The sequence below is a fragment of the Vanrija albida genome (assembly GCF_041260175.1).
Source record: "Vanrija albida strain AlHP1 chromosome Unknown contig_1, whole genome shotgun sequence".
Lineage (NCBI taxonomy): Eukaryota > Fungi > Basidiomycota > Tremellomycetes > Trichosporonales > Trichosporonaceae > Vanrija > Vanrija albida.
Window position 1 is genome coordinate 256,301 of NW_027191420.1, and position 15,926 is coordinate 272,226.

The 15,926-nt window shown below is 65.0% G+C and overlaps 6 protein-coding genes across 6 annotated transcripts; 3 read left to right on the forward strand and 3 right to left on the reverse strand.

Annotated features, from left to right (window-relative positions):
• Nucleotides 1-245: 245 nt before the first annotated feature.
• Nucleotides 246-2,664, forward strand: Q8F55_000131 (uncharacterized protein; the record flags this gene model as incomplete). The annotated part of the gene is made up of 21 exons (XM_069348786.1): nt 246-325; nt 359-370; nt 421-431; nt 464-488; nt 524-531; nt 565-595; nt 631-662; nt 707-875; nt 914-942; nt 981-1,057; nt 1,095-1,216; nt 1,261-1,387; nt 1,421-1,526; nt 1,570-1,587; nt 1,635-1,639; nt 1,692-1,701; nt 1,751-1,954; nt 2,004-2,131; nt 2,168-2,279; nt 2,314-2,379; nt 2,414-2,664. The coding sequence occupies 21 exons, from the start codon at nt 246-248 to the stop codon at nt 2,662-2,664; spliced, it is 1,623 nt and encodes a 540-aa protein (XP_069212330.1).
• Nucleotides 2,665-3,876: 1,212 nt separating this feature from the next.
• Q8F55_000132 (uncharacterized protein) lies at nt 3,877-6,133 on the forward strand (the record flags this gene model as incomplete). Its single annotated transcript, XM_069348787.1, has 3 exons — nt 3,877-4,735; nt 4,791-5,291; nt 5,337-6,133. The coding sequence occupies 3 exons, from the start codon at nt 3,877-3,879 to the stop codon at nt 6,131-6,133; spliced, it is 2,157 nt and encodes a 718-aa protein (XP_069212331.1).
• A 270-nt stretch (nt 6,134-6,403) lies between these two features.
• ryh1 (GTPase Ryh1) lies at nt 6,404-7,511 on the reverse strand (the record flags this gene model as incomplete). The annotated part of the gene is made up of 6 exons (XM_069348788.1): nt 6,404-6,462; nt 6,606-6,881; nt 6,923-6,995; nt 7,173-7,216; nt 7,251-7,290; nt 7,386-7,511. The coding sequence occupies 6 exons, from the start codon at nt 7,509-7,511 to the stop codon at nt 6,404-6,406; spliced, it is 618 nt and encodes a 205-aa protein (XP_069212332.1).
• A 716-nt stretch (nt 7,512-8,227) lies between these two features.
• Nucleotides 8,228-9,199, forward strand: Q8F55_000134 (uncharacterized protein; the record flags this gene model as incomplete). The annotated part of the gene is made up of 1 exon (XM_069348789.1): nt 8,228-9,199. One exon carries the CDS (start codon nt 8,228-8,230, stop codon nt 9,197-9,199), a length of 972 nt encoding a protein of 323 aa, XP_069212333.1.
• Nucleotides 9,200-9,249: 50 nt separating this feature from the next.
• Q8F55_000135 (uncharacterized protein) lies at nt 9,250-10,313 on the reverse strand (the record flags this gene model as incomplete). Its single annotated transcript, XM_069348790.1, has 3 exons — nt 9,250-9,595; nt 9,637-9,778; nt 9,812-10,313. 3 exons carry the CDS (start codon nt 10,311-10,313, stop codon nt 9,250-9,252), a joined length of 990 nt encoding a protein of 329 aa, XP_069212334.1.
• Nucleotides 10,314-10,972: 659 nt separating this feature from the next.
• On the reverse strand, nt 10,973-13,042 carry Q8F55_000136 (uncharacterized protein; the record flags this gene model as incomplete). Its single annotated transcript, XM_069348791.1, has 4 exons — nt 10,973-11,069; nt 11,114-11,696; nt 11,794-12,221; nt 12,597-13,042. 4 exons carry the CDS (start codon nt 13,040-13,042, stop codon nt 10,973-10,975), a joined length of 1,554 nt encoding a protein of 517 aa, XP_069212335.1.
• Between the last annotated feature and the right edge of the window lie 2,884 nt (nt 13,043-15,926).

Below are 15,926 nucleotides of genomic sequence, written 5' to 3' on the forward strand. Positions count from 1 at the left end.
ATTCTAGATGAATCGTGTTTGGCTGGGTGTAGTGCCGGAGATGTTAAAAGCATCCGCCGCCACCGTCGTCATTGTGCAGTGCAGTGCGGGCGGGCGCGTTGAAACGCACCAAGACGACGACGTGACGCGCGCAGCATTCTGCCTTTCGCACATCTCACTTTGCTCTCAACACCCACCTCGAGGCCAGTGATGCCTCGCTACGCGTTCCACGGCACTTAGATTTCCTCGCTCCCTCCCTCTTCACGATGGCAAAGTCCAAGCTGCGCGGCAACGCGCTCCTGTACTCGACGTCCGTGTTCCTGTCGATCGGAGTATGGTTGTTTGGGTGAGCTGGCCCCTCCTTCCCCGCTGACAGCAGCTACGACCAGGGGTGCGTGCGGCGGCGTGCGGCGCGGGGGAGACTAACCACGGCCACCGCAGCGTCATGTCTGGTGAGTGGGCTGCGCGTGCGCGCTGACCGCAGGCATCATCACCGGGCCGTATTTCAAGTGAGCTGAGCTTGTTGACGCGAGCTGACGCCCAGATCGTACTGTACGTTGTGCCCATGAGCACTGCTTACCCCAGTCGACCAGCCGACGGCTACCCAGATCGGAAAGTGAGCTAGCGTGATGGGACATGAGCTGACAGCAGCATGGTCGCCGTGCTCGAGATCGGCGCGTTCAGTGAGCTAGGCACTTCGTGCAAGCCGCGCCAGCTCACACACCAGTCACCTCCCTCCTTGCCGCCCGCCTGGCGGACACGTACGGCCGCCGCTGGACGATGCGCCTCGGCGCCGTGCTGTTCAGCATCGGCGGCTGTGTGCAGACCTTCTGCTCCGGCTACCGTGTCATGGTCGTCGGGCGCTTCATCTCGGGCTGCGGCGTGGGCATGCTGAGGTGAGCTCTCATGACATCAAGGAAGCTGACTCGAACAGCATGATCGTGCCGATTTACCAGGCCGAGAGTGGGTCTGCTAGCCGGGGAAGGTGGAGCTGACCCCAGTCTCGCCGGCCGACCACCGCGGCTTCCTCGGCGCGCTCGAGTTCACCGGCAACATTGTGGGCTATGCGTCCTCTGTGGTGGGTTCCCATTCCAGAACTAACGCTCACCCACCAGTGGATCGACTATGCATGCAGCTACATCCAGGGCCACTGGTCTTGGCGCCTCCCGCTGTCCATCCAGGTCTGGGGCGGGCTGATTCTCGCCATTGGCAGCTTTGTGTGCCCCGAGTCGCCTCGGTGTGTGCTGTCCAAGTACGCGTGAAGCCCAGCTCACACCCCAGATACCTCATCGACACGGACCGCGACGCCGAGGGCCTGCAGGTCATCTCCGACTTCCAGGGCAAGTCTGAGGACGACCCCAAGGTGCAGGAGGAGTACAACGAGATCCGGGACGGCGTGCTTGCAGACGTAGGTGCTGTGCAGGTGCACCGCTGACACCAGCGCGCGGTCGGCGACAGGTCGTACAAGGCCCTCTGGACGCGATACCGTGGCCGCGTGCTCATCGCCATGAGCAGCCAGCTGTTTGCGCAGCTGAATGGCATCAATGGTGGGTGCAGTGGCTTTTGATCAGCGTCTAACCCAACTCGCAGTCATCTCATACTATGCTCGTGAGTTTTGGTGGAGTGCGCACTTCAGTCTCAGCTAACTCCCACAGCTTTGGTATGCCAGGCCCGACCCCACCTGCTCTGTACTAACCACCGGCGCGTCACAGGTCTTTGAACGTAGGTGGCATGCACATCGCCTGCAATCACCTATACTTACACCCCGCAGAAGCCGGCTGGATCGGCCGCGACGCCATCCTCATGACGGGCATCAACGCCATATTCTACATCGCCGCCAGTATCCCCCCGTGGTGGCTCACCGATGCCGTCGGCCGCCGCCCCATCCTGCTCACGGGCGCCATCTCCATGGCCATTGCTCTGACCGCCACCGGCTGGTTCATCTATATTGACCAGTCGTACACGCCCAACGCAGGTGAGTGCGGGTACCCACCACTGCAGAAATACCCGCTCACACCTCGCAGTCGTCGTATGGGTCATCATTTACAACGCGGCCTTTGGCATGAGCTGGGGCCCGATCCCGTGGCTCTACCCGCCAGAGATTATGCCGCTTCCTTTCCGGGCCAAGGGCGTTTCCCTATCTACTGCAACCGTGAGCTAACTTCCGTCGGGCAAAACTGACTTGGAGAACTGGATTGCAAACTACTGGGTCGGCGTAACGACGCCCCTATTCCAGCAGCTTATCGGGTGGCGCCTGTACATCATGCACGCCTTCTTCTGTGTCGTCTCGTTTATCCTGGGTAAGTGGACGCGTATCGGCGCAGCTGACCCTAGTCTACTTCCTGTACCCCGAGACGCGCGGCGTGCCACTGGAAGAGATGGACAAGCTGTTTGGCGACGGTAAGCGTCGAGTGGTTGCGCCGGCTAACGGTAGAATCGTCGCCCTATGACGACGACGATGACGACCAATCGGACATCGATGCGTCCGAAAGCTCGTCCCTCGTAGGCAGCCGCCGGGTATCAAGGGCTGGCAGCAGCACGTCGCCTGCGCCGTTCTCGCGGACGCCTGTGCCCGCGCGGGCGGACAATTCGCTGGTTGGGCGCGTGACGGATGCCATGTTCCGGAGCCGCCCGCGCGACGGTGGCAGAGGCCGATACAAGGCCATTGACCCCGAGGAACAATAGGAACTCGCGAGTGGGTGTAACTGGGCTGATAGGAGATGATGATGGCTGATGACGTGCAGGGCTTGATACCGGGGCGCGACGTGAGGCCCAGCGCGAGATGGAGCGCCGTGGCCGTGCCTCTGGTGACGATGACGAGCACGTGGACGACGAATCACGGCCGTTGGCGCGTTGACCGGGGCATACGTCGCGGGTGTCGAGCCTCCTCGTCGAGTGCGGCAGGTAACACTGTAGCATAGAAGTATACATGCATGTTTGACGGACGGCTGACGGCATTATCGGGATTGCAGCCGGGGGAGTAGCCGTTGCGGCAGCGGCAGGCTGGTGTGATTGGGTCGTGTGTGTCGTGTCGGGCAGTGCGGGTACCAGCTGGGCAGGTCATCGGATGTTGTGCTATCTTTGGCGAATCAGGGGGTAGGTCGTGGCTCGCCGTGCTCCGCCCGCAATCGCCCGCCGGCGGGGGCGGCCACGAGGGCCGGCACCCATGCTTGCATGCTCGGGAAGCTTCGGATGCGACGACGACGCTGCTAGTGCCGCGCGCTCGGCGTCGGGGGTGGTGAGGGCGAAGGCGCTCAGAATAGGCCGGGCTAGCGGGGCGGGGCGTGCGGCGATGGGCGGGCGATAGGCGTATCGGTGGGTTGGGTGTTATCGGGTGGGTGTGGGGTGCTGGCGCTGGCCACGGGCCACGCTGCATGGCGAAAGGTGGCGCGGGCGTGTGGTGCGAGGCCGCGAGGCGAGGGGAGACGGGGCGAGGCTCGAAGAAGTGTAAGAGGTGGGGTGCGTAGCGGGCAGGAGGTGGCAGCGCTGAGCCGCGAATGGGCCGGGGTGCGCGGCGTGCCCCGTCGTCGAGCTCCAGTGCAGCGGCTGCCCAGATCCAATGCATTGCCTGGCCCAGCCCCGCATCTCCGTCCCGGCCCCGCCTCCTCGGCGTCGGCGGCAGTACCGTCGCCAGCTGGCCCCGAGGCCGACGCACGACGACGTCGGCGGCCTGGTTATCTTCAGCCAATCAGGTCGCGCGCATCCGCCACCAGCAGGCGTGGCACCAGGCGCACGATAAGCCCAGCCAGCACCACGCGAGCCGACAACAACTCGCGCACCTTACACCTAGCTCGCATTGTGCTCGCCGCGCCGATGTGCGCCGCTTAATACAGCGGAGGAGTCGTGAACGGCCACTGGACCGGCACCACCCACCAACCCCCGGCCCCCACCCCCACCATGGCGCCCGTCCCGATCGCGCCCAAGCCCCCCAGCCCGGAGAGCAGCTCCTCCAGCGCGCGCCTCGCGCCCCCGCCGGTCGTTGAGCGCAAGAAGCGCGGGCGGAAGCGGTACAGCTGTGCCGAGTGCCGGCGGTGCGTTGCCCTCCCCTACGCCGCTGACAACAGGCTCAAGCTCAAGTGCTCCAAGGCCTGGCCGTGCACCATGTGCGAGCGGCGCGGGTGCGGCGCCATCTGCCCCGAGGGCGTGCTGGAGCGCGAGCGGCCTGCGCGGCGCGAGGCCGACCTGTCAAAGGAGCAGATGGCGCACCGTATCGCCGTGCTCGAGGCGGCGCTGGCCAGGCCGCAACCCCAGCCCCCAGCGCAGGCAACGACGAGGAGGGTCAGCCCCCTCCCGCAGCGCAAGCCCGAGCTCCCGACGCCGGCGGGCACGCTCTCCGGCGCGGGCGGGGAAACGCGCTACGTAGGCAGCATGGCGGGCAGCGCGTACCTCCGGGACGGGGCGCTCCCCCTCCCGACGCTGGCCACGAGCTTCGACGGGAGGCAGTTCGCCGCGCCCCGCCGCTCGCCCGAGGCCGCGGGGATGCAGCGCTCCGAGAGCCGCGCGAGGGCCAAGGCCTTCCTCCCCGCCTGGGACGAGGCCGCGCCCATGCTCACGAGCTACTGGGACCACGTGAACTGGATGTGCGTGGGGTTTCGGGCGAGAGCTGACTCCAGCCACCAGACGATACCCCGGCCCACGCTGGACGGGTACCTCGCCAGCGCGTACGACCCCGACGCGCCGACGCCGCCGCACGCGCTCGCGTGTGTGTTTCTGGCTATGGCGCTCGGCGTGCTCTTTGACATTGGGAGGGCTCCCTGTGAGTGGAGGCTGCTGGGCCGGCTCGCTCGCGCTGACGCGTTCGCGCTCGCTAGTCCACCCCCGGGGCCGAGAACTCTTCCTCATAGCCCAGGACATCCTGCACCGCGCGCCCTCGCCGCCCTCGGTCGCGCTGGTGCAGGCGCAAGTCCTGCTAGGCACCTACATCCTCAACGACAACGACGCCGACGGCGCCGAGCGCTACTGGCCGATCCTTGGCTCGGCGATCAAGTCGGCCCAGAGCGTAGGCCTGCACCGTGACGGCGCGGCCTTCGGCCTCAGCCCGGAACAGGTCGACGAGCGGCGCGTGCTCTTCTGGGAGCTGATGGAGTACGACCGCACCCAGGCGCTGAGCTTTGGCCGGCCGTGCGGCCTGAGCAATAGGCACGCGGATACGCGCTTCCTCGAGCGCGGCGACGCGCTGCCCGACGAGAGCGGGTACCACGCCGCCAAGCACCGCCTCGTGCGCATGCTCGAGGCGGTGATCGACGTGCAGGTGGCCCCTGGGCCGGTGGGGTACGCGACCGTCGTCGAGCTCGACGGGCAGTTGCAGGAGTGTGAGTGGCGACGTTGTTCGCAGGTTTGCACCGCTCACCGCGCAGTCCGGCGCACCCTCCCCGAATCCCTCATGTCCAACGTCGCGATCCAGGACCTCCCCCTCGACGCAGACCAGCACCCGCACCTCGTGCTCCAGCGCCTCGGCATCCGCCTGCTCATCGCCGAGACGCGGCTGCACCTCAACCGCGGCGCGTTCGTGCAGGCGCTCAAGACGAGCCCGCTCGCGCCGAGCCAGAGCGCGTTCTCGGGCTCCTTCGTCGCGCTCTACGAGAGCGCGCAGGAGATCGTCCAGGTCGTAAAGCAGCTCGTGCTCTACTCGCCCGCGCTGGCAGAGCGGTGGTGGTTCTTCTGGTTCCACGTGTTCTCTGCCGCCGTCTGCTTGGCGGCTATCGCGATCGAGGCCCCGACGTGCGGCTTCGCGACGCCCGCCTTCTCCGGCCTGAGTATCGTGTGCGACCTCTCCGCTGCGGCGCGGGACGGGTGCCGCGTCAAGGACGGCTTGGGGACGCTGCTCCGCCTGCGGAGGCGGGCGCGCGATCGGCTCGAGCACGTCCAGCGCGCGCAGAGTATCCGCCCCCGCCCGGGCAGCGCTAGTAGCGACGACAAGGCGCGCAGCGACGACGACGTCCTCGACCGCCTGCTCTTCCCCGCCGAGAAGGCGCAATCGCGCAAGCCCAGCGTTGAGGGCGAGCCCGAGCCCACCCTCGCGCCCAGCGCACTCAGCGGCCATCTCCCCCTCTGGCCCGACACGGCCTCGGCCCTCACTGCGAAGAGCGCCGACGGCACCTTTGCCGGCGCCCACATCCCGCTCATGGCCCAGTTTGACGCCCAGTGGGCATAGCCTTGTATCATCAGTTGTACGTTAGCATGTAGGCAGGTTAGCAGTAGGCAGGTTGGCAGCAGCCAGGTTGGCAGCAGCCAGACGTCAGCAGTAGGCAGAAGAATGTCATAAACGTCGATACCATGCCGCCGCGGCCACCCGTCAATCTAATCACCTAGTCACCCGCCATTATCAAAACAACCATGGTGCTCCGGTCCCACCAGCCACTGCGAAGTATGTTGCTTGTCGAGGATATCCGTTTTCGTACGTGGTATAGGGGTGCGGTCGGTACTAGCACGCGCACGACGACGCCGATGGGATCTCCTCGGCAGGGGCCGACACGTCGATCTCTGCGGGGTGTCAGCGGTGGGACGATTCAGCGGGGCGGCTTGAGCATGCTCGCTTAGCAGTACGCCGGTAGCGCCTCCATACAGCGTCTGCATGCCACGCCTCCACGCCCCCGTCGCCGCTCGCTGCGCTCGCGTCCACTCACTCTGATTTGCGGCCGCCGCCGCCCCCTCCGGCGTACCACCCGGCAGCGCCAGCGCAATCTTCTTGAACAGCGCCTTGACATTGTGCCCGGCCTTCGCGCTCGTCTCAATACTCATCACGCCGAGCTCCTTGGCCCGCTTGTCGAGGTCCTCGGGCGTCACCTGGCGCTTGTCGTTCAGGTCCGTCTTGTTGCCGACGAGCACGATGATGACGTCGTCGCCGCGCTCGTTGCGCACGTCGTCGACCCACTTGGTCGTGTTGAGGAATGATGCGCGGCCTGGGGGCGGGGGTCAGCGGCCACTACGCCCGCCGACTCACTCGTAATGTCGTAGACGATGACCGCGACTGACGAATCTCGGATGTACGACGGGATGAGCGAGCGGAAGCGTTCCTGCGGCGTGAGTGGGCATCTCGGGCAGCGTCACTCACTTGTCTGTGGCCGAGAAACGCAGTGGTCAGTTATTGCGTCTTCGCCACACATGGCGCAGCTCACCCAGCTGGAAAAGTCAGCACAACCCGGCCACCCGGCCCACGCCCACGCACCAGTGTCCCAGAGTTGCAACCGCACCGTCCGGTCCTCGAGGTACATTGTTTTGGACAGGAAGTCGATGCCTGGAGTCAGCGTAGCCCAAAGACGCCCACGCACCAATCGTCGCCTGGTACGTGTTGTCAAACGTGTCGTACATCTGGCGGGTCAGCAGTCGTGCACAGCGGGCGATCAACGCGTCGGCGGGGCACGGGCACGGGCCCCGGCCAGCGGCCAGCCAAAGGCGCGACGTACAAAGCGCGTGATGAGCGACGTCTTGCCGACGCTCTGCTCGCCGAGGAAGACGAGCTTGAACTTCTTGAGCGGGGACGACGACGTCGAGCCGCCGGCGGGCGCCGCGTCTGGTGTCGGCGTGGCCATGGTGGGTCGGGGGTCGGGGGGTGGTGAGGTGCCGTAGATGAGCTGGGTGGTCTGGCGTGCCGCTACGCTGTGCTCTGCGAGTGGGGTATGGGCCAGAGTCGCGAGCAGTGGTCGTGTATCGAGACGAGTTGTGGTTGTCGCGAATGGTCGCACGCTCGACTTGCGAAACACGCGGCTGGCCGTCGTCGTCGTCGTGACGGTGGCGCATCCAACACGTCTCATCGGGCGGCGAACGGGTAAGCGGGAGTAAATCCACGTGGCGGGCGGCGGGGCAGGGCGATGTCCAGGTGGGAGGCAGCAGCGCAGGCAGAGATGGCAGTTCCCAGACCCACACTCTAGCTCATGCATACCCAGCGTCCCACGACCCACTACTGCCCAAGACAGGTGCTCTCATGCAAGCGCCGGAAGACCTCACGCCGGTGGAGGTCCCCCAGCGGCCCTCCACCAGGCCGTCGGCGCAGAGTCACGTGCCGCAAGTGGCGAGGCGGGTGGGTGGAGGTGGCTAGTGGCATCGTAGTGGGTACGACAACTCTCCTGCTATGCTGCTTGCCCAACAACTGTCACTAGCACAAGGCAGACCCACTGCCCAAGATGTGGAGGGCCGTCGGCGAGGCCCCCGTGCCCGCAGTGGAGGGCTCCCCGAAAGCGACATATAAAGCTCTTCGCGACCGCCAACTCGGCCCCCAACTCACCTCCTCCCCCCCAACCCCCCCACAATGCCCAACAACGGCAACTACACGACCACGCGCCCCACCTTCCCCTCGCACGGCGAGACGCTCGCCGGCATCCTCTGCACCCCGACCTCGGCTGGCCCGCACCCCGCCGTCGTCCTCCTCGGGCCATACTCGTTCCAGAAGGAGCAAGCGCCGTGGCACTACGCCTGCCGGCTCGCGGACGAGGGGTACGTCGCGCTCGCGTTCGACCCGCGCACCGTCGGCGCGAGCACTGGCGTGCCTAGGCGCCTCGAGAACCCCGTCATGAAGAACGAGGACGCTGTCGCGGCGATCGACTACCTCTGCTCCCTTTCCTCGGTGGACAGCGCGCGTATCTACGCCGCTGGGATTTGCCAGGGCGGGCCCGAGCTGCTCGACGTCGCCAGCCGCGAGCCGCGGCTGCGTGCCGTCGCCTGCGTGACTGGGTACTTCAGGGACGAAGAGACGGACGCGTTCATGATCGCCGCGGGCGTCACCCTCGACCCGTTCGATCCCGCCACGGCGCCGAGCGCGGCTGAGATCGCGGCGCTCAAGGCCGCGCGGCTGGCGCGCGCCGCCGCCGCGAAGGAGGTGTACGACGCGACGGGCGAGGTAGTCTACGCGCCGCTTGTCTCCCCAGAGCTCGGGGACCGCGAGAGGGGCTCGGACGCGGGCCTGCCCGGCCCGCTGGTTTGGAGCTGGTACGGCCCGTGGACGCTTCGCGGCTGGGAGAACCGCTACGCCATCATGTCGGACCTCGACCACTTTGCGTACTCCACCGTCGAGGGGGTCGCCGCGCTGCGCACCCCCGCGCTCGTGGTCCACGGCGACTTGTGCATGAACCCCGCGGCGGCGCGGCGCCACTTTTCTTCCATCCCCACGGGGGACAAGAAGCTCGTCTGGGATAACGGGGTCAACCACTTCCAGTACTACGACCAGCCGGACGTCGTGGACCGCACCGCGGGGGAGATTGCGCGGTGGTTCAACGCGCACTAAGAGTAGCCAGAACTGCTGTAGTCCAACGAATGAATTCATAGCTCCCACGTCTACTTCCCGACCAGCTTCATCATCGGCTCGTGGTACCGCTCCCCGCGGAGCTCCTGCTCCCCGATAACGCGGTTGATCTCCGCCACCTCCTCGGGCGTGAGGTCGACGTCCCTGGCGCCAAAGTTCTCGTCGAGGCGGGCCTCCTTGCGCGTACCCGGGATCGGAATGGCGCCCTGCGCGACCACCCACGCGAGAGACAGCTGGCCGGGGGTGCAGCCCTTCTTGGCGGCGAGCGCCTCGACGGCGCGCACGAGCTTGAGGTTGTGCGGGAGGTTCTCGGGCGAGAGGCGCGGCAGCACGGTGCGCAGGTCGCCCTCCTTTGCAAAGTCGTCGGTCGAGTTGAACCTGCGTGTGAGCTGGAGCAGGGGGGGGGGGGGGGCACGTACTTGCCGGTGAGGAGGCCGCGCCCGAGGGGGGAGAAGGCGACGATGGCCACGCCGAGCTCCTTGGCCGTTGCGATCAGGCCGTTGCGCTCGTGTCCCGTCTCCCAGGGGCTGTACTCGATCTGCACGGCGTCGATGTGTGCGACTTTTGTTAGCGAGCCCCCACCCCGTGACGCACTAGAATCCGCCTTGCGCAGCGTAGCGGCACTGCACTCGCTCAGGCCGATGTACTTGGTCTTGCCCTCCCTCCAGAGCCTGTCGAGCGCGGGGATGCTCTCCTCGAGCGGCGTTCCCTCGTCAATCCGGTGGAGGTAATACAGGTCGGGGTATGAGCCGAGGCGCTCGCGCGTGCCCTCGATGTACTCGGCAATGTGGGAGGGCTTGTTGGTCACCGTGCCGAACCCGCCGCCGCCCATGCACTCGAACCCGCACTTGCTTGCGACGAAGACGCGCTCCCTCGACCCAGGGTGCGCGGCGAAGAAGCGGCCCAGAAGCGACTCGTTGTGCCCCGCGCCGTAGACGACCGCGCTGTCCCAGAACGTACAGCCGATGTCGAGCGCGTGCTTGAGCGTCTTGAGGCTCTCGTCGTCGTCGCTCGGGCCGAAGGCAGTCGACATGCCCATCGCGCCGAAGCCCGGCACCGGGATCTCGAGGTTGGCGAACTTTGCTGTCTTGACCATTGTGGATGTGTGGGTGAGCTGCGTCGTGGACGGCTACTCGGCCTTTATAGCATCGCGGCATATCTACCTCCACTCGTGCGTGCACCCCCTCCACCGACCCCCTCCACTCGTCGGTCTGCTTTGCGTGCTGCGGCAGGACGGCTCGGCGGGCGGCCTATCAGCTGTCAGTGACCCCCGTGAGCAGTCCCAGCAGCTCGTGGTGCATAGCGGCCGCCCCGCAACCCCCCTCCCACCGCCGTCACCGCGCGACCGAAACAAGCCGCGGCGGAGCTGCTACGACCGACCGGCCGGCACCCCGCCCCACCCCACCCCACCCAGCAACATGCACACACTGCATACCATTAAACATGCTTGGCAAATGACTTGAGATCGTGATGGGTCGTAACGCTGCTGTATCTACATTATTCGTGACGGGGTATGGCTAACTGGATATCCATGACGGGTGAGGTTTGCGGTTGTCGGTCGGCATCGCGGGAGGAAGCCGAACTTCCGCTCAGCGCCGGGCCTGCGAGCGGTCGAGTTGGGCGGATCCGGCCGTTGCCCTCGGTGGAGGTCGATCACGTCTTGGCTGATAGTGTTGCACAAACTGAGGCATAGGATACTGGCCTCCACTCTCATGGGCCCCTGCAGAGTTGCTTGCTGATTAGCACATGCCGGATCTAGAGCGACACGTACGGATCATGCAGCGCTTGCTGCTCCGCCATCTGATCCTGCGCCCAGGCGCCGGCGCCAGCTCGGTTCGTCTGCGAGGGGTAGCTGTTTGGTCAGCGCTGTCGAGGGACCTTCTACGAGCTGCTTACCTCGCGCCCTGGCTAGGACCCGCCGCATACGGCTGGTAGCCCCAGTACGGGTCATAGTAGTACCCCTCGGCACCGTGCCACTCGTCGTACTCGCCATACTGCTCCTGGTACGCGGCTGGGTCGTAGTAGTAGCCCTGGCCGTAATACCATGGGTTGTGGGCATAGCGGGGGTCGTGGGGAGTGCCTTGAGCAGTGTGATACTCGGACGCAGCCGAAGCCTCGGCAAGAGCACGTACAGCGCGATCGGCGTCCGTCTCTGTCGCCTTGAGAGCCTCTCTTGCCGCCTCGGCCATCTCTGCAGTCGCTCTGGCGACAGTGCGGCTTGTCGGCGCCCACATCCGGGACGATCCCATCCCCTCCTCGCGCTCCGGACGAGCCGTCACCCAGGTGGCGTAGTCCCCCTTCGAGGCCTCTATGCGGCGGTCGAGCACGACACCGGGCGCGTTCTCCTCGTCGCCTTCGGTTTCAGTCTTCGCCAGGGGTGTACGGGGCGATCCGAGCTGGATGCTCGCGTCAGGAAGGTTGTTCGCAAGCACCTGGTCCTTTCGGCTCGGGTGCAGGCGAGGCCGGACGCCAACATGGACTGTGGTGACTCCGCGAGAGTCGGCTCGAGCGCGAGTTGTGGGCACCGTCGGTGGCATGGCTAAAGTCAGCGCTGCAACTGCCTGTTAGGTACTCACCAATCTCGCGGTCCTCGTTGTCAAGCGTCAGCCGTTCGCCGACTGCATCGGCATCGTATGTCGCGCTCGGCTTCCATTCAATCCAACCGGGCTTCTTCTGTGGCATCGCGTTCGCGACCTTCACCTCAGTAGCCACCTTGACAGCTTGGCGAGGCTCACTCGGCTCGGGGGCGTTGACAAGCCGGCGGTTCTCTACCAGTTGATGGGCGGCGTGTTGCAGCGGAATGCTCGGCTCGGAGGGCGCCAGCACCTTGGGCTCAATCATGCTCTTGGGACGCTGGCGGGTGGGCATGGGTGATGGCGAGCCCGGGCGAGACTGCGAGAAGGCAGCGACGCGCTCTGCCACACGAGATCGAGGAGTAGTTGGCGGCGCGGGCGAGGGTGGGAGGGATGGGGCCTCGAACATGGCCTTGGCAGCTGTCACCGTACTGCGAGAGCTTGCTCGTGACTCGGGTCGCGAGTCGATCGGAGTGAGTGGGCGGGTGGCTGTGCGAGTCGGGCGAACAGGTGAGACGTGAGATGGGAAGGCAGCCGTCCCACTCGGCATTGCCAGTGACGTTGGGCGAGGGCGCACGCCGGGCTGCGCCTTGATCGGAGTCGTCTCCCGGGGGGCTGGCTTGCTCGGCAGCTCGGTCCTCCTGTTGACAACAGGCACGCGGGCTTGAAGTTGAGTGATGGGCGCCGCGGGCAGGAGTTGATTGAAAGTCTCTTGGTGGCGGGGAGCGTCCTGCTGCAGAGCTCGTGTCGCCGCCACGGGTTTGAGCGTGGATCGCGCGACCAAGGCCTCTGGAGGGTTGACTGACTCCACGGTGGTCATCGGCACGGCCTTCCTCCTGGTGGCGAGAGCCGGAGCCGCGGTAGTTGGCAGGGAGACGACTGGTTCCTTCTCCTCTCGCCAAGCCGCTAAGCGCGACGGCGACGGGCTGGGCGGAAGCGGCGGAACCGTCGGGGTCGGGCTCGCTCCTGCGGGCGTCTTGGCTGTCCAGGCCGAGATCATGTTGGTGACTTGGGAGCGCTGCGCCACCGCTGCGACCGAGGGACGGGGCTTGCTGCGGGGCGAGGCCGGGGGCGGCATGAGGCTGTTGGCCGCATTGGTGGCCACGAGCTGGCGGATACGCGGGCGGAGCTGGGGTGGTAAGGCCTCGGACTCTGCAGACTGTGGGCGGAGCGGGCTGGGCTTTGGGTCGCGTGGCCGCGCCGCGAGTCCGAGGTTTGCCAGCTGAGATGGCGAGTCTGTGAGGCCGAGCATGCTTGGTGGGAGAGTGGAGAATGTGCGAACTGGGGGTTGTTCGCGCATTGTTCTTGTAGAGGGGGTTCGAGCGAGTGGGGAGCAAGAAGGCAAGGGTCTGGGGATATGAGTGATTGCAAAGTCAGTCGCGTTGGGTCAGTCGTGTTTACTAGTGTCCCCGTGCGTTGAGCCATGAGCCATGGGGTGAGCGGCTGCCCGCTCGGGTGTCACTCAACATTACCTTGTATGGCTTTGGCCCTCTTTTGTCAATGTTGACAGAGTGATCAAAGCGTAAACAGTCACGTCGGTTGGGCCGGAGATGGGAGGGAGCTTACTTTGGGGGTCGAGTACATCGCCGACGATGTTGCCACGATAGTGCTGGTCGTGTGCCACCACCCATCTCTGCATGCATCATGCAACATCTCTTAAAGACTGCACCACAACCCACATTGCCTTCACTTCCTTTGTCTCGCACGATGTCGCTCCACGTTGCTCCACAGGCGATCAGTGCTCGCCGCGCTCGCCGCCTTCGCCCACAACTGCTGCTGCTGCTTCCCTCAGCGACTCGCCATGACCTTCCCTCGTCTACTCACTCACTCTCGACTCTCTTCATCTCCCATGTCATGACGGCTATCAGCATCGAAAAATGGTTGTCAGGCTCTTCCTCGTAGCCTTGTTGACAAGCCTGCTGGGTGACAATACCCTGGCCGACGCGACACATGCCGCCGACACACCCCGAACAAGACTGGCACCACGACAAACCACCTCTTCTGCCCCGACACTGTTCGGCGCACCAACGACAACCCCTGCGGCCTCAACTCCTCTTCCTCCCCATATCACACCAGCGTCGTTCACATCAGGGCTGGTCCCAACTCCCACAGTCCCAGTCGCGAACATGATCGGCCTCATTGTGCCCAACCCAACCTTCCAGGTCTATACCAGTTGGTAGGATCGTGCTCGCCACTCACTGACCCACCCAGACCTATCCTACCAGTTCGGGTTTGTCGATTCGGGCCGACCAAGCGGGATTGCACCTGGCTGGCTGAGAGAAGTGTCTCCAGTGCTGATCATGTCGAATCGTTCTGTAAGTGGTGCCTCGTCGACTCTTCTGACTCCCAGGTGGCTGTCTTCTCTGCCTTGGGCACCTCAGATCCGGGTAGCAACGCTTCAATGGCGGTGGTCGGCGACCTCTTGTGTTCGTAGGTGTCTTCTGTTGTCATCCACCTGCGCTAAACACCCCAGGAGCCAAACGGTGTTCGCCTTCCCGTACTCTTGGGGCTTCACCTTCCACAAGCCTGGATGGCACATGTTCGTCGTCAACGGTACCCGCTCACAACCCACCATTGTGAACAGCCTCCTTGCGGCCCAGCTGACCCCAGGGCAACGACACCTGTTTTCTACCCCTACAGAAGCAGCGTTCCTTCTTTGCAACATACGCGCTGTCAGTAACATCATATCCGACAAGTGCCACACCCCTCTCCCCACCGCCGACGGATCGGTTCACGGTCTACGTGCCGGTGACGACCGACCCCCCGGGTCCCCTGCCTTCTGGCCGCCCAAAGGAGAAAGTGGGCCTTGGGGTCGGGCTTGGAATAGGAGGGATGGTGATAGGGGTGCTTGTCCTTGTTCTCGGGGGATGGTGGATTCGCAGCAGACGGCGGCATAAGGGCGAAGTGAGTGCTGCGTCGGCCAAACACCGTCTGACTTTGCTCACCTCCACAAAGGCGCTCGCGTTCTCGCGGCTCTCGGCCCGCGACCAGGAGCAATTCCTGAGGGACAACCCCGACTCTCAACTCAACCCTTATCGTTCATCTCGCTGGAGCCACACTGCTGGTGCTATCGCTCGGGGTCAGATGCCGACGTCCGGGCCGGGTGCTCCTCCAGGGCCGTTTGGAGAACCACTACAACTCACCCACGTGCACCACCTCGGTCCCATTTACCATCCAGCGCAAGGCTTGGCACTGGTGAACCCACATGCTGCACAGGTAGCCACTGCACAGCGAAGGTCGTTCTGGAGTCGGTGGTGACAGTGTGCTGACCGTCGCGTCGCGCTGGTCGTGCCGAGGTAAACTGCCACACGGCCAACGCCCGCATTTCGCCCGACGTCACTCACGACCATGACCTCACAACCAAGACCGACATCACGCGCCAAGAGTTCGATGTCTATTTCCTTGCATTCCTCGGTTTACACAACATCAAATCGCTCGTGCGCAACAGTCTCCCTGACGCCCCCGCAGCGTCAGCGGGGCTCGCTGTAGCGAGTCGCTGGCTCCGCGCGTCAACGCGTCGCGAATGGCGCTAGTGGATCGACGAACGTGTCGCGGCCGGCCTCGTCGGGCCATCCGACATCCGCTGGAACTGTCCCTCTCCGTACCCAACGCTTCGGTGTCTCGCATCCATGTTGGGTTAGTCCCTAGCGAGCTGAGGGACGTCGTGCGTAACTGTGTGCGGCCGACCTCGCATCCATCCGCCGCTGATGCCCCCTCGCCACCAACGCACGTTCGTTATCTCACACGGCACCCCTGAGATTGAACCAGTCAACCCCTTGCAGCACAAACGCTAAAGCAGCCTTGGCTCATACCGTCGCGTCCACGCGCTCGTGTTTCCTACTTCATGGTTCATGCTCGCCTTCCCTCCGATACCTTGCGGCACGGGTGCCTGGACCGCGACATGTGTGGGTGTGGCTTCCGAGGCGCTGGCACCTGGGTGCCAAGGCGGCTCGACGCGCAGTCTCGATGGCGTCAAGAGACGCGCACGACTACCTATGGACCATGCCAGTGGGCAAGAGCAGCCCCAGCGGTGAATGTCATGCGGCAGCCTTGCTCTTGCCAGGTTCTTCGACCCTGTGCAAGCTCGCAGCTCGCCAAGGTTCAGCGCTCGACTTACTCTTACTGGACTGAAACCT